Source organism: Equus caballus, chromosome 11 (assembly GCF_041296265.1).
Source record: "Equus caballus isolate H_3958 breed thoroughbred chromosome 11, TB-T2T, whole genome shotgun sequence".
NCBI lineage: Eukaryota > Metazoa > Chordata > Mammalia > Perissodactyla > Equidae > Equus > Equus caballus.
The window spans coordinates 36,041,973-36,056,846 of record NC_091694.1 but is presented as its reverse complement, the minus strand read 5'-3'; the positions used below and the strand labels follow the sequence as shown (position 1 = coordinate 36,056,846).

General features: G+C 53.5%; 1 protein-coding gene across 2 annotated transcripts in view; it reads right to left on the bottom strand.

Moving 5' to 3' along the window:
- MRM1 (mitochondrial rRNA methyltransferase 1) overlaps positions 1–14,874 on the bottom strand; it is a 30,945-nt gene that overhangs the window by 9,278 nt on the left and 6,793 nt on the right. Inside the window, exon 5 of one of the 2 annotated variants that reach the window (XM_023652962.2) lies at positions 767–1,725. The exons of the other annotated variant lie outside the window; for it this stretch is intronic. Within the exon in view, the coding sequence (XP_023508730.1) occupies positions 1,670–1,725 (56 nt within the window). The 3' untranslated portion in view covers positions 767–1,669. Of the gene's footprint in view, positions 1–766; positions 1,726–14,874 lie in introns of those variants that run through there. 2 annotated transcript variants of the gene reach the window in all.

Sequence of the window (14,874 nt, the reverse complement as noted above, 5' to 3'; positions counted from 1 at the left end):
TCTTGCTGCCCCGGAGTCCAAGGGCAGGTAAGGTGGGCAAGCCCCACCTCAGGCAGGCCCTGGGTTTAGAACTCTGGCTTTAGTGGTCAATGACAGGACAGCCTTCCTGATGGCCTCACCTAGCTCAGGGTCACCCACACACCGTTGGGCTGCTCTGCCCTCACCTCACCTCACCCCTACGCAGCCCCTCTGGTCTCTCTGTCCCCTCAGTGCTACCATTTCTGTCCCTACCGTTTGGGGCCCCATGAATGACCAGGAGTCACGCATGGAAGAACAGTGCCCCTGACCCCCAGCCTGGCTTCTGCCGTCTCCACTGCTCCCTCACCTATTCTCGCCCCAGGTGTCAGGTCCAGTGGGACCAGCTTCCCCCTCAACGTCACTACTGCCCACCCAGCCCTCTGGCCACTGCACAGCCAGCCGCTCAAAGGATTGACCAATATCAGAGCGCCACCTAGTGCGCCCAGTGGGCACCCCAGCCCCTGCCCGGCCCTGGCACGTCCATTCACTTTGTCTGAGGCAGGGCCTCTCTCGGGGGTAGGGGGTGAAGACGAGGAAGGATCTCCAGCCTGGGACTCATACTTATGAATCCAGACTGCTGATATTACGTCCAGATGACACTATTCCTCCAGTCACAGAGAAACCCTAGAGTCCAGTGAGGACGGTCCCCTCACAGAGTGAAAGCTTTGCCTGGTCACAGAACACGGCCTGGAGGGGGCTGACTTAACAATTATTCGTAAGGCTTAAAATGAGCTTTCAAATAGCCTGGTCACGTTGCATTATTTTGTGTTCATTGACAAAAGCAAACTTCCCAAATTAGCCACAATTTTGGTAATCTCTCTTTGGCAAGTTTCCATTTTAACCAGAGCCTCAGATAATCAACAGTGTCTGAGGCAACATCAGACTTCCACAAGGCCTCACCCCTGCGTCCGGAGCCTGTGCTCCAAGGCTTATTCAGCCTGTTTAGTGGTTTTCTCTCTTTCTCTCCATCCTTGACGGGCAGGCAGCCTGATAAAGTCAAATGAGAGCTGAGCGTGGGTAGGGAGATCAGGCATCTGGGTTTGAATCCTGGCTCCACACCAGCCGTGTGACCTTGAAAAATGCCCCCAAGCTTTCTGAGCTTTACTTTTCTCATCAGTGAAATGGGGTTGTAACAAGCATCCTGTGAGATAACAATCATAATGTGCTCAGCAAATTGTCAGCCGCTTCCTGGAGGCTCAGTAACAGCCAGTCTCATCTTCCTTGTCCCCTTCAGGGCTTCTGTGCTGGAGTCTGCTTCCACAGCACCTTGGGCTGGGTCTCCATCGTTTTCTTGGTCTCAGAGCACTGGTCACATTGCATCTTGCATGTCTGTTTTCTGTGGCTACATCCGTCTCCTCTTGCCCACCTTCACCCCCAACTCAGAGTCTCCTGGAAGCTTTGTTCCTCTCTTCTTCCCAGGAAGCCCAGCCTCGTGCCCAGCCAACCACGTGCGTGTGTCGGCCAGAGGCCGAACTGAATGTTCCCAGGCCAAGTGGCCACACCGTTAAGAGAGCCCGTACGTAACGTTTCCTCTCTCAGAGCCTCAGTCTTCTCCCCTGTAAAGTGGTGTTGAAGACCACTTAAAGTTGTGACAGGGATTAAAAAGAGGATATTTTTGAAGACACTTGTAAGGGGGTAACAGAGCAGACCCTCAATATGTAGAATTTATTATTCCTCTGGCTTGGGAGGCCCAGTGGGTATTCAAAGCTGTGTGGAAGGAAGATAGGACTAGCAGTATTATCTCAATCATGCAACTTCAACAACGACATCAGGGCAAGGAGGCAGAAGGCAAGATAGGGAGGGTGGGAGATGGTTAAAATTGGCAAAAATGAAAACCCAGTCAGGGTCTCCTCAACAATTTACTGAAGAGGAAGGCATCCCACAAGCCAGGGGTGCCTGGGTGGGGATGGGGAACAGGCCAAGCAGGGTGGGGGATGAGGGGGCAAACAGCCTCTTTATTAACACAATTATTTTATTTGCTGAAAGGTAATCATCCTAAGTGAGGTCAACAGCGCTGGCACCAGAAGACCCTGCAGGCGGCTGGCCCGTGTTGCCATGGCGACAGAGCCCGGATCGCTTCCAGCAGCTGCAAGGGCTGGAGGCTCCTGAGAAAGGAGCTCCCAGATCTCTCTTCTTCTCCCAGAGAAGGGCTGAATAGGCCTGCAGGTGTTTGTGTTGCCTCCCCGTCCCACCCCCAGCTTCAAGTGACAGACCAAGATTTCCAGGTGGAATGTCCCCACCCAGGTCCATTCCATCCTAGGGGAGAGGAGTCTCTGCGTCCATCATCTCATTTCATCCCACAATAACGCTGCAGAGAAGGGACTGAGCATCACCTGACCATTTCATAGAAAGCTGCAACTCAGAGGGGCTACTGACCTGTCCATAGACACACAGCACTTAAGCCTTTGTGGACTGGAGTCTGAAGTCTGAGGCACCATTTGCAGTTGCCTCAGAGCCAGGGGCTGTGACCATGACGAGAAGGGATTAGACCAGGGTCTTTTTTGTTTGTTTGTTTGAGGAAGATTAGCTCTGAGCTAACTACTGCCAATCCTCCTCTTTTTGCTGAGGAAGACTGGCCCTGAGCTAAGATCCATGCCCATCTTCCTCTACTTTATACGTGGGACACCTACCACAGCATGGCTTTTGCCAAGCGGTGCCATGTCTGCACCCGGGATCCGAACCAGCGAACCCCGGGCTGCCAAGAAGCGGAATGTGCAAGCTTAACTGCTGTATCACCAGGCCATCCCCTAGACCAGGGTCTTGAATGATCAGAAAAACCGGTGTAGAGGAAAAGTTGCTCACCTGGAAGTGAGGGAAGCCTGGGTTTGAGTCCGAACACCCTCCCTCACAGGCCACATGACCCTCACAAATATGCTCTGAGCCTCGATTTATCCAACGCATTCTGCACCCATGACTTGGCAGTCTCTGCAAGATTAAGCAATAACCAAGGCATGGCTCCCCATCTGTAAAATGGGCCAACAAAGCCTTGCCCTGGGGACTCAGGACGTCAACGGTGACTGGTAAACTTGCAGCAGGGTACAAATGTAAGAACTAGTTCTGTAGTTTTCATCCATAAAAGGTGTTAGCCTTGCAGAGAAGGAAACAAAAGATGCTCTGACCTCAAATCCTCCAGCCCTGAGTTCCAGGAGACAGCATCGCAGAGGCAGGCCCAAAGGTGGGTGCAGCCAATGCTGGGCTCCACTTTGCTTGTGCCTGCAGCGTCTATCGCCCTCTGGCGGAGGAGTCTGACAGCCACAAGGGACAACTATGCACCCAGAGGGAGTTCAGATGGGGGTGGGGAGGGGATGACAAGCGCATATGGGAGCACCAGGGCAGGCAGATGGGGGTGGTGAGACTCAGGCTGGGTCTCGCGGAAGGTGGACATGGGGATGGGAGCGGGAGGGAAGGCATTTCAGGAAGCAGAAATTGCCCCAGTAAAGCCTTCAGACTCCAGGCACTGAGGGAGTTTGGAGACGAGGGCGTTAAAGCGGGGGAGGTGGCAGGGAGGTGGGTAGAGCAAAGGGACTTCAAGAGGCCCAAGAGGAAGGAGGAACCAGACTGGGGCAGACCGTGGATAGCTTCGACAGGGAGGCTAAGAAGTCTGTGCTTTATCCTGGAGGCAATGGGGAGCCATTGAAGGTTTCTGAACAGGGACAGGATGTGATCTGATTTGTATTTAGATGTATTGTTTGGAAAGGGAGTGGAGGCAAGAAAGCTATTGGAGCCACCTCCTCCCATTAACAATAGGAACACCTCGAGGCCTGGCTGAAGACCTTACAAGCCCTTACAAGGCCTCAAGCTGTGTGGTTTCCCTGCCTGAAGGCAGGTGGTGAGGAGGGTGAAGCTCTGGGCTCTGGTCCCCACCCCAGCCTCCTTCCAGTCAGGGCCCTAGCACTGATTTAAAAGGTACGCCAGAGCCCTGGAAGGTGAAGGGGTCGAATAGACGGCTGGAGGGGAGGAGGAGGGGGTGTGGGGAGGGAACCCCATTTACTAAAGGCCTGTTCAACTCCAAGCCCTTCACTGAGGTCCTGGTGTCCCTGGGGCAAGTGCCCTGAAGTAATTATCCCCGTTCCATATGAAGGAAACCAAGACTTGACATGGTTAGGAACAGCCCGGGATCCCCAAGGCTGGGACACAAGCCTAGGTGGGTCTGACCTCAAAGCTCCCAGCAAGGCAAGCAGGAAGAGAAACAGGCCTCAAGGAAGCAATGCCCCCTCCTCCCAGGAGGAGGACTCCTCTGGCTCAGATACCATGGGGAGGCATTCTGGAGGGCCCTGCCCCGCTCCCGCACCCCCTGCCAGAGTCCTCTTGACCAGCCACATCCAGGTCCTGGCCTCCTATGACACACGCACTCATGCTTCGAGAGTTCTGGTGTACCAAGACACTACATTCACAAGGAAGCAGTTCGTCTAACTTCCCATTTTAGATTCCCAAACTCATCTGAGGCTGCCAATCAGACTCTTCGTCCTGTGCCAGTGACACTGAGCAAACGCAGGAGATGCTGGGGGCGCCGCTCAGGATGGGGTCCATGCGCATGGCTGGCAGACCCCACCAGCCCTGGGGGACCCGAGGGGAAACGCGAAGTCAGGAGATCTTCTGAGGAAAGGGTGGGTGGTGGAGGGGAGAGTTCTTGAGGGGTCACCTGCTCTTGGCTAACCACACAGAGACCCCTCCCAGGGTGGGCTCCTGAAGGGGGACAAGGGCAGCAGGCCTGAGGGAGGCTTGGGACAGGAGACAGAATCAGACACAGGGAGAGACAGAGAGGAAGGGAATGGGTCTTGTCTCATGGCTGGGCCTGGCAGCAGGGCCAAGGTGCTGGCCACACTCCAGCAGGTAATAGCGCCCGCCAGCTCAGGCTAAACTTTAATCAATGGAGCTAAGGCTCGGCCACAGTCAGCAGCAAGGAAGATTAGCAGAGACCTGGGCTGGGGGCAGTGGGGAGGCCATCTCTGGTCAGAGCAGGAGTTTCAGCGCCCCTTCCCAAAGGCGTGGAGGGTGGAGCCAGATTGAACTACACCAACAGTGAGGGAACACATCAGACCCACTGAGGCTTAGCTAGACCTTAAAACTCAGGCTCCAATCCTCTCTCCCCCAGTCCTGGAGGGCCTCAAGTGAGACACCAAGAAGAACTTACCAACCACTGAGACCCCAGGATGCCTGAGCAGGGGTGGCTTAAGGTGTTCCCGCCATCCTCAGGTGGGGAGCGGGTCTCAGCATAGGAGCTGTGGTGCCCCTGTTCTCCCCTTCAGGCCAGGCTGTGCAGAGGGATGAACCGAATGGATCACACCCACCCCCCAAGTGCTCTGGAGAGAGGGTGGAAAGTAGGAGATGAGGAGCAGTATCAGCTGTCCAGCATAACTTATTAGCATCTAGGCGAGATTAATCAAGCCCAGAAACCTCGAGCAGACCCCTAATTAGTTGCTGGTGATAACTATATTTGTCATGCTCTCCAATTATTCCACTGTAAATTTCAGAGTTTAATTGCACCTTGTTCTTCATTGAAGTGTCACTGTTTGCACACGCTCCCCTAATTCTTTAGCAAATTTGACAAAATTCAGCATTAAATATAGATTATCTTTAGATTTCCATAATTAACACAACCAAACTGTCTCGGGCCTAAATATTTCTCCCAGTGCCATAAATCTGGGCTGTCCCCGGAACCCAGAGAGCAGCTCCCGGCTCCCTGACAGAGGCCGTGGGGAGAACACGCATGCACATCCGTGAACTTGCATGACACACCTGTGCAGGGCTGGGGCAGTGGGTAGCAGGTGAGGCTTCATTGAGGGCACACACCCAGGGACCATCCCACCCCCAAATGTGTAGGAGGCCCATTGTCAAGGCTGCTCCCTGGGGCATCTCAGCCTTGTCCCAGGACTTAGAAGACCAACCCAGCACCACTGACTGACCTCTGGCCCTGGCGGGTGGGATAGAGGCAAGCCACTTCACCCTGTGAAGCCCAAAGGGCCCCGGTTTGTGACTTTTTCCCCATTAAAGCTGAGCTTGATGTTTAACATTACACTAGGAACAGGGCCCAGGCAGACAGGAATGTCCTCAGTGCCACACTCCCTTCGCGGGCACCCTCACTGCCCAATCTTCTCTCTTAACTCACTTTGTCCAGACTCACCAGGTGAATCATGTCCATTCAACTCTAAACACACCCATCCGGGGCTCTTAGTTCAGACTGGAGGTGGGGGGAGGAATTCAAGCCCCCTAACATCTTTTCCACCCGCCCCCCAAAACCCCAACTCTAACACCCAACAAAGTCAGCAAGATGTCTCACTTCCAAGATGACAAAAGGGCAGCAGGAGTGTGTGGGAGAGGGCAGAGAAGTCTGTGGGCCCTCCAGAGCCCACCTAGCCCTTGGCCCCAGGGAAGAGAACCTATCGGGTTTATCCCAAGTCAAGCCCCTTCCCCAGGCTGGCTATTTCATGGGTAGCAGAGCGTCCAGAATTCAACTGCAAGCCAAGACCCCATCCTGCACTGCATGCATGCAAATACACACACACACACACACATACAGAGACAAACAGACATAGGTGCACAGAGACACACCACTGACACCCATGGACACACACACCCACCTCTGCCCAAGCCCTGTAGGAAGATAGGGGTGACCAGACAGGGAAATACTCACTCCCAGAAATCAGTGGCATATCCAGAGTCTTGCCACACTGGAGGGCCACAGTGGGCCAGGGGCTCCGGCAGGCAGCTCCCCCAGCCCTCTGGCCCTCCATGCCGCCTCCCAACCCGGCAGCCCTCTATTTCCCTGGTGAAGCTTTGGTACTGGTTGAGGAACTGAAGGTGGGAGCAGGCAGTAATATTGAGAAGCCTCAAAGTGTATTCGCAACAAATTTGGAGGAAAATCAATGGCCTTTAATGAGGTTTGATTTTCCTCCACGATGGGCTGGGCTGGCGGTTATGTGGGGGATCTCTGGGTGCAACGTGCACCAGATGACGTGGGGCACAGGTTGCAGCGCTGGGAGGGACTGGGCAAGCAGGACTGAGGAAGCTCCAGGGCCAGCAGCCGCAAGGACAGGCAGAGACAGAGGACCAACAGAGAAGGTATCAGGCCGCCATGCAGCCCCACTGCCAGGCCCAGAGAGGGCCCCCGGGCAGGCTTGGATGTCTGCCATGGCTGAGGTGGGTTCTGGATCCAGGAGTCTGGGGTCCCAGCCCTCAGAAGGAATGAGGTCCACCCAGGTCAGAGGGGCCGGCCAGGGCCAAGAACAATGGGAAGTGGTCACTGGAGGGGAGGCAGGTGCAGCCCACTCAGGGTTATTGGCTTCAGAAGGTGGTGAGAGACAATTATCAGTAGGTTAACTCTGATCACGGCAGTTTACTGAGCACCTGCCAGGCTCTGGGCCCCTGTTGTTGTCATTCTGCAGAAAACCCTGCAAGGGAGGTGATGGCCCCTTGCTCAGAAGAGGAAATGAGGATCAGAGAAGTTAAAGAAATTGCCCAAAGCCACCCAGCCGGTGAGTGCCGTAGGCAGCACCTGAACCAAGGTCTGTCAGACTCTTGAGTCTGTTTCCTGCATTCTGCTCACAAGCAGCAACTGGCAGGGGATGAAGGAGCAATATCCTCATCTCTTTTCCCTTCTTCCAGCCAGGGCTCCAAGATCCTTGGGCCATATGGGTCAGAGCCTGGTTTCCCGCTCCAGGATGACAGGAACTCATGAAATCTCCTCCACAGCTTGACCCCAAATCACAAGACTTCCCCAGGCACAGGGGAGGGGGATACTTGTCAGCGCAATCCTGGCCACCCAACCCCACAGGCTGAAGCTTTGAGCTCCCTCCTTCCTTACTGAATCACAGATAGGATCAGAAGCCATCAACCCAACCTTACTATCCTCTGCCTGAAGCCTCTGTGCAACATCCTACCTGAGTGGCCATCTGAGTACTTGCACTCCTCCAGTGACGGGGAGATCACTACCTCTAAAGTACCCCATTTAACTTCTAGAATCCTGTTAGACTGAGCTTCTATCTGCCTCCCTGAACCTCTCATTAGTCCCAATCCTGCCCTCTGGGTCACTGCTCTGCCCTATGAAAGCCCCTCTGTAATTTGAATGCCATGGCCACTGTCCCCTCACCTCACCCCTCACCACCTGGGGGCTTCTATTCTCCTGGCTAAAAACTTCCTCATCCCCTCAACTGTTGCAAATTGTCCTCCCCTGTTCCATCCCACCCACCCAAAGGTGTCAGCAGAATTGGTGACAGCAGAGAGGAATGGTTAAAAGCAACCATTTTGGATGGACTTAGCAATGATTTCTCGGAGTTCATACTAAAAGCACAGCAACAAAAGAAAAAAATAGATAAATGAGACTACATCAAATTTAAAACTATGCATCAGAGGACACAATCAACAGAGTGAAAAGGCAACCTACAGAACAGGAGAAGGTATTTGCAGATCATTACCTGATGAGGGGTTAATATCCAAAATATATAAAGAATCCCCACAACTCAACAACCAAAATAACCCAATTAAAAATTGGGAAAAGGACTTAAACAAACAAATGAAAAGATGCTCAAGATCACTAATCATTAGAGAAACGCAAATCAAACCCACAATGAGATATCACCTTGCACCCATTAGGATGGCTACTATCAAAAAAACAGAAAATAACAAGTGTTGGTGGGGATGTGGAGAAACTGGAACCCTTGTGCACTGCTGGTGGGATTGTAAACTGGTGCACTATGGAAAACAGTATGGCGGTTCCTCACAAAATTAAAAATAGAACCACCACATGATCCAGCAATCCCACTTCTAGGCATATATCCAAAAGAATGGAAAACAGGATCTCAAAGAGATATTTGCCCATCCATGTTCATTGCAGGATTATTCACAAGTGCCAAGAGACGGAAGCAACCCAAGTGTCCATCAACAGATGAGTGGATAAACAAAACGTGGTGCATACATACCGTGGAATATTATTCAGCCTTAAAAAGGAAGGAAATCTCGTCACATGCTACATGAAGACATAACTTTGAAGACATTATGCTAAATGAAATAGGCCGGTCATAAAGAGACAAACGCTATTTGATTCTACTTACGTGAGCATCTAAAGTTGTCAAATTCACAGGAACAGAAAATATAATGGTGGCTGTCAGGGACTGGGGGAGAGTAACGGGGAGTTGTTGTTTAATGGGTACAGTTTCAGTTCCATAGGATGGAAGAGAGCTGCAGATCTGTTGCACGACAAGGTGAATATACTTAACCACCGAACTATACGCTTAAAATGGTTAAGGTGGTAACCCAAAAAGAAGGAAAAAGAAACAATTTTGGAGTCAGACAGAACTGGGTTTGAGGCCCAACTCTGCCGTTTCCTAGCTGCGCAACCTGGGCAAGTTGCCAAATGCCTCTGTGCCTCAGTCTCCCCAACTCTACAACTGGGAAGGATAGATTTGAACTCACAGGGTTGCTGTGAGCCTTATCGCATTGACAAAGCAGGTGAAGGACTTGGGACTTGGTCACCGTTGGTGTGAAATGGCAGGCACACTTGGAGCAGCAGAACCATGTTCTGGAAGTTCCCCTGGTGTGGAAGCTGCTCAGGTCTCTGGGATTGGAGTCGGGGCAGCTGTCAGCCCTGGACTGAGCGTCCACTCCCAGCACAGCCCCCACCCCATTCCCCCTCCCACCCATCCCCTGCCCTTCCTTATTCCTCACCTCACTCCAGCCAAGCTGGCCTGGAGCATGCCCCTGCCAGATCTTTGCACTGACTTGAAGTTTCCGCGGTCCAGAATGCTCCCAAATGGCTCTCTCCTTCACTTTCTTCAGGTCTCTGCTTATAGGTCTTTTCCCTGAGGCCTATCCCTAACTGCACTATTTAAAATGGCACCTTCTGCCAACCCCTGCACTTCCATCCCCCTTTCCCTACTCCATTTCTTGCATAAAACACTATATAATTTTACTTACTGATGTTTGCTGACTTGCTCACTGCTGCATCTCCAGCTGGCACATAGTAGGTGTTCAATAAATACTTGCTAAATGACAGCGTGAGTTTCAGAGACCCTCTGTCCCACCCTCTACTCACTTCCTAGTGGCGGGGTCTGCAGCTTTAAGGACTCCCACTCTTCCCCTACGGCCTCAGGCTCCCGAACTGCCACTCCATCCAGCCTGGGCACCAATCCTGTCCATCAATACCCCCCTCCAGCAGCCACACTTGGACGCTCACCCCAATCAATAACCAGCGGCTGCCATCGATCAGCCCCCAGGGTATCAGACACAGCCCCAGAAAGGGAGCAGCAACAGGGAGGCAGACAGGACGAAGATCATCAGAAAACAGAGGCAGAGCTGAGAGGGAGAGGAGGTGGCAGACCCCAAGCTACGAAGGGCAGAGAGGCAGACACAGAGGGAGGCCCCCAAGAAGGAGAGAAGGAAGAGGCAGGCAAGGAAGAGTTCCTGAAGGCCAACCCGTGCCAAAGGCGTCTTCTCTCAAGCCCCAGCATAATTCTGGGAGAAAGTGGTTACTGGTGCCATCTTACAGGGAGGTAACAAAGCTGAGAGCTTAAGAAACTGGACCAAGGCCTCAGCCTTTAAATTTGGGAGCAGAATCAGGATTTAAACCAAAGGCTGTGTGTCTCTGGGACTCAAAGTCCTTTGCTGCATCCCACAGTAGCCCTGAGCTATCACTTCTGACCTCCCAGCCTGGGTGGGGAGCAGGGGGAGGGACCTCCCACCCCCCCTTCACTGGGATGCCCCACTTGGAGCTTGTCAAGATGGTTCAGGAGTGGGGGAGTGGGGAGACGGGTGGGGATATTCCACAGCGCGTGGAGGGGGAGCGGTTGGTGTGATGGGGGTCGGGGGCAGGGTGGCTGTGTGCAGATTTGGCCTTTCCTCCTCGGCAGCAGGCCTCCTGGCTGATGCTTGGGCTGGAAGTTCTCTCCTTCCAACCCCAGCTCCCTCCCCTCCTTCCCAAACCCTTCCGATTGCCACAGAATGACCTTGGGCAAGTTACTCAACCCCTCTGAGACTCAGTTTCCTATCTCTAAACCAAAGGTAGTAACAGTGCTTACCCCAAAGCATCACAAGAATTAAATGAGACAAGGCGTGTAAAATCATTAGCACATGGTAAGTACATGATAAATGTTAGTGCCGTCATCATCCTCACCACCCTGCTCCAAGCACACAGCTTCCAGGTCCCATGCCCACCGCATGAGGCTGTGGTAAGTATGTGTGTGGGTCTTGGGGCTCTGATTTAAACAAGATCAGCACCCTGCAGTGCCTGATCCACGGCTCCAGGTATGGGAGGGGCATCTGTGCAGGTCTGGATGCAGATGGGTCTCAGCAGGGCTGAGAGGTCTACACAGCACCCCCTCAGCCCTCGATTAACTCCTTTGTTTCAGACAATCAAGAGCAGCTGTGGCTGGGGGATCATTTGCGTCTTGCCTCCTCTGAAAGTGGAAGGTCAGGGCCAGCAGGAAATGTGCTGAGAGATTTGCCCCTACAACCCACTATAGGGAAGAGGGAGAGGCAGTTAGTCTGCAACCTCAGGACCCATCACTTGTTCATTCATCCTTTTTAAACACCCAGGAGGTGCCTGGCGCTGTGCTGGGACCTGGGAATATAAAACGAGCCCAGCTCACTCCTGCCCTGATGGTCTAAAGCAGGATGGGGGTTCCTGGAGAGTGGGAGGGGCTTCCATGCCTGCAGAGGCCTGTGAGGGCCAAGAGGCAGTTGTAGGGGGGGCGGGGGAGGCCCGTAAGACTACTTGCAAGAAGAGACCAAGCCTCCCCTCTTACTTCCTCCCTCATTTGCTGACTTCTGTCTTGATTTCTTCTTCCTAAAGGAAACTGTTCAGCCCATTGACATTTTTTTGAGGTTGAAGATAAACCATGAAAGGTGCCACTTTTCTTGGAGTCTCCCTTCTGACACCCACAAACCTCAGCAAAAAAGCCGGGAGCCCGAGGGGGAGGGGGCTCAGAGGTGGAAGGAGAAAGCAGACGGGGCCAAGTTCAGCCCCTCCTCCCTGGCCCACCGCAGCTGGTGAAGGGTGTCCTCTGAAATGGAGTATTGTGACAGAGGGCACTGCGGGGGCGAAGGACAGGCATTTCCATAAGAATCTTTCTTGGAGTGGAGTGGAGGGGAACCTTGTTTAGAAGCAGCCTTCGCGGAGTGAGGTATAAATCTCTTGGTCCTCATTCAGTGACTGGCCCCACTCCTTTTCCCAGTCTGGGCAAGAAACTGGGACAATTAACTAGGACAGAGCTCACGCCCTTTCCTGCTTCTCTGAACGTGCTCATGGTTCTTGGGGCTCTGGCCCTGCTCCCCTACCCATCCACCTACCCTTGTCAGCTAAACAAGGTCCTGTGAGTTAAAAAGATAATTCAGAGAGCAGATGTGCCTGTGAAATAATAACAATGGCTGCCACGATGGACTTTACAACTTACCGGGCACCGTGCTACCCTGCTGAGGTATGGGATCCCCATTTTACAGAAGAGGCAACCGAATGCCCTAGGGGATAAGCGGCTTGCCTTAAGTCATCCAGCTAGGAAGACGTGGGTCGGGACTAGAACGCCAGACTATGCTGTTCATGCCGTCATGGGAGATTCAAAAGGAAGAGGTGGCCAGGTTGGGATGGAGTGAGGATGAGGGGACTAGCACCTACGGATGAGGTTGATGGGGAGGGTAAAGAAAGGGGCAGCCCCAGGTGCTATGCCCCCTGAGCAGGCCTCCAGGACACTGGGGGGAGGGGACAGTGAGAACCTCCTGGCCAGTGGCCACCTCTCTGCACATAAAACCCTGTGTGCATCTGAGCAGACCTAGGAGTGGGGAGCCTTGAGCTCTGGGCTGGGTAGGAGGCAATTAGAACTTTCTGGAGCACCTCCCCCAGCAGGATGAGCTGAAGACCACCAGGGAGGTGTTAATGAAACAGGGAAGCTGTGAACAGACCCAGGAGTGATTCCAATCTGACACCTCCACCCTAGCCCCAACCAGTAATGAGCTGGGACCTGCCCTTCTCCCAAGAGAGGGGGTGGGGGAGAAGGGGAAGTCCTTGGGCATCTGTGTAGCTTCAGATGCCTCCTTTCATTATTATTATTTTCACTGCAATAAGCAGCTCACATTTATTGAGCACCTACTGTGTCCCAGGAACTGTGCTAAGTCCTTTTCAGACATCCAATCACTAATCCTCACAACCATCTATATGGTGGTTCCTATTCTTATGTCCATTTCACAGATGAAGAAACTGAGGCTCAATCAGGTTAAGTGACTGGCCTGAAGTAGAGCCAACATTTGGATCTGGGTCTGACTCAGACTCAGAAGTCTGTGTTCTTTATGCTTGTGCTACTGTGCCTCTGACATGGACACACCAAGGTCCTCAGCAGGAAGGTGGGTGGGGTGGAACCATTCCCATCAGGGGACAGATTGGAGAGGCCAACCCTTGGGGCACTTGGGGTCGGCCCACAGTTCTGCAAAGAGAGGCGTGTGTGTGTGTGGCCCTGGGGCTGGAGCTGGAGCGGTGAATAAAGGCAGCATGCCCATGGTGTCCTAGAAGTTCCAGAACTGGGAAGAAAGGAGCAGGATCCCAGCCCCACCACCAAACCTCGTAGTCTCATTGTGCCCTGAGTCTCCTTTCTACATGGGTGCAGAGAGCTGGGCCAGGGGGCTCCAAGGAGGGACCTCCAGCTCTGAGGAAGGGGACGGGGAGGGGTGTTGGCTGGGGAGGACTGAAGTAGTGGGGGGTGGGTACTAGAAAGCCCCCTGCCTCCTGGTCAGGGAGGGAGGGGCTGAGCAGCTCTGCGAGTGGAGTCCCATGTTTGTAAACATCATTAATCAGGGATTAGCAGATGGGCATGCTAATTGCACCTGTGGAAGTCCGAGACCTCAAGGTTGATTACATTTACAAACTGTGGGGCTCCCTGGGGTGCCTGGCCCCACAGGAGTGGAGAGGAGGGTCTAGTTTAAGACCCCAGCCGGAGGGAAGAAGCTGGCAAATTAGCCTCCTGCCGAAAAAAAAAAAAAGATTCCAATCCTGGAGGGGTGTAGGGTGCTGGCCACAATTCTGCCACTCTGGGAATACCAACCTTCTGAGACCCTTCCTCTCCCGGCTGGGGAGCCCTGAAAAGAATCCTACAAATGTCATTTCAGCCCTCTCCCCTCCCCAACTCCTTCTGCTGTTCTCAGGGGTAAATCACTGCAGCTGAAAGGGGCCCTAGAGCCTAGGGGAAACTGAGGCCAGGCTGGCAGGAGAGCAGAGCCCAATGCCCTGACCTCTAGGTCTGCCCTCAGGTGCTGCAAGACCAGCTGCCGCCCTCCTCCAGGCGGGCGGCTCAGGGCTTTACCTGCATGCTCTCATTTAACCTGCCCCGCGATCCTCTGAAGTGAACACTACTGTTAGCCCCGCTTTATCGCTGAGGAAAACTAAGGCCTGGAAAGGTAAGGGACACGTCCACATGGACACCACCAGCAAGGCAGAGGCGGAAGTCGAAGCAGACACTGCTCAACAGCCAGGGTCGTGTTCTTAACCACCACTGTTGTCTCCTCTGGCTTCATCCCAACACTGTCCCTGCAGGGGGATGGACACCCACCTGGCCCCGCTTCAGGCCCAGGGCTCCCCCAGCTGCTGTGTATTTAACCACACTTGCTGAGCAGCCTGTCAGACCCCAGAGGCCACTCCAAGAACCAGACCTCGTGCTTGGCCTTAGGGTCTCGGTGCTTTCTCTTTTGTCCTGGGAATGCCTGGTTTGCATGACATAACTACGTACCCATGGGTGCATGGCAGGTAATTACGGCCTCAGTGCCCTTTGGCTCAAGTGAATCTGTCCTCCTAGAGGTTGGCCAGCCGGCTGCCCAGGGGGTGAGGCAGGGGAGCCCCTTGCGCCTGGCTGTTAGCCCAGGACAGTGGCCCATCTGGATGGC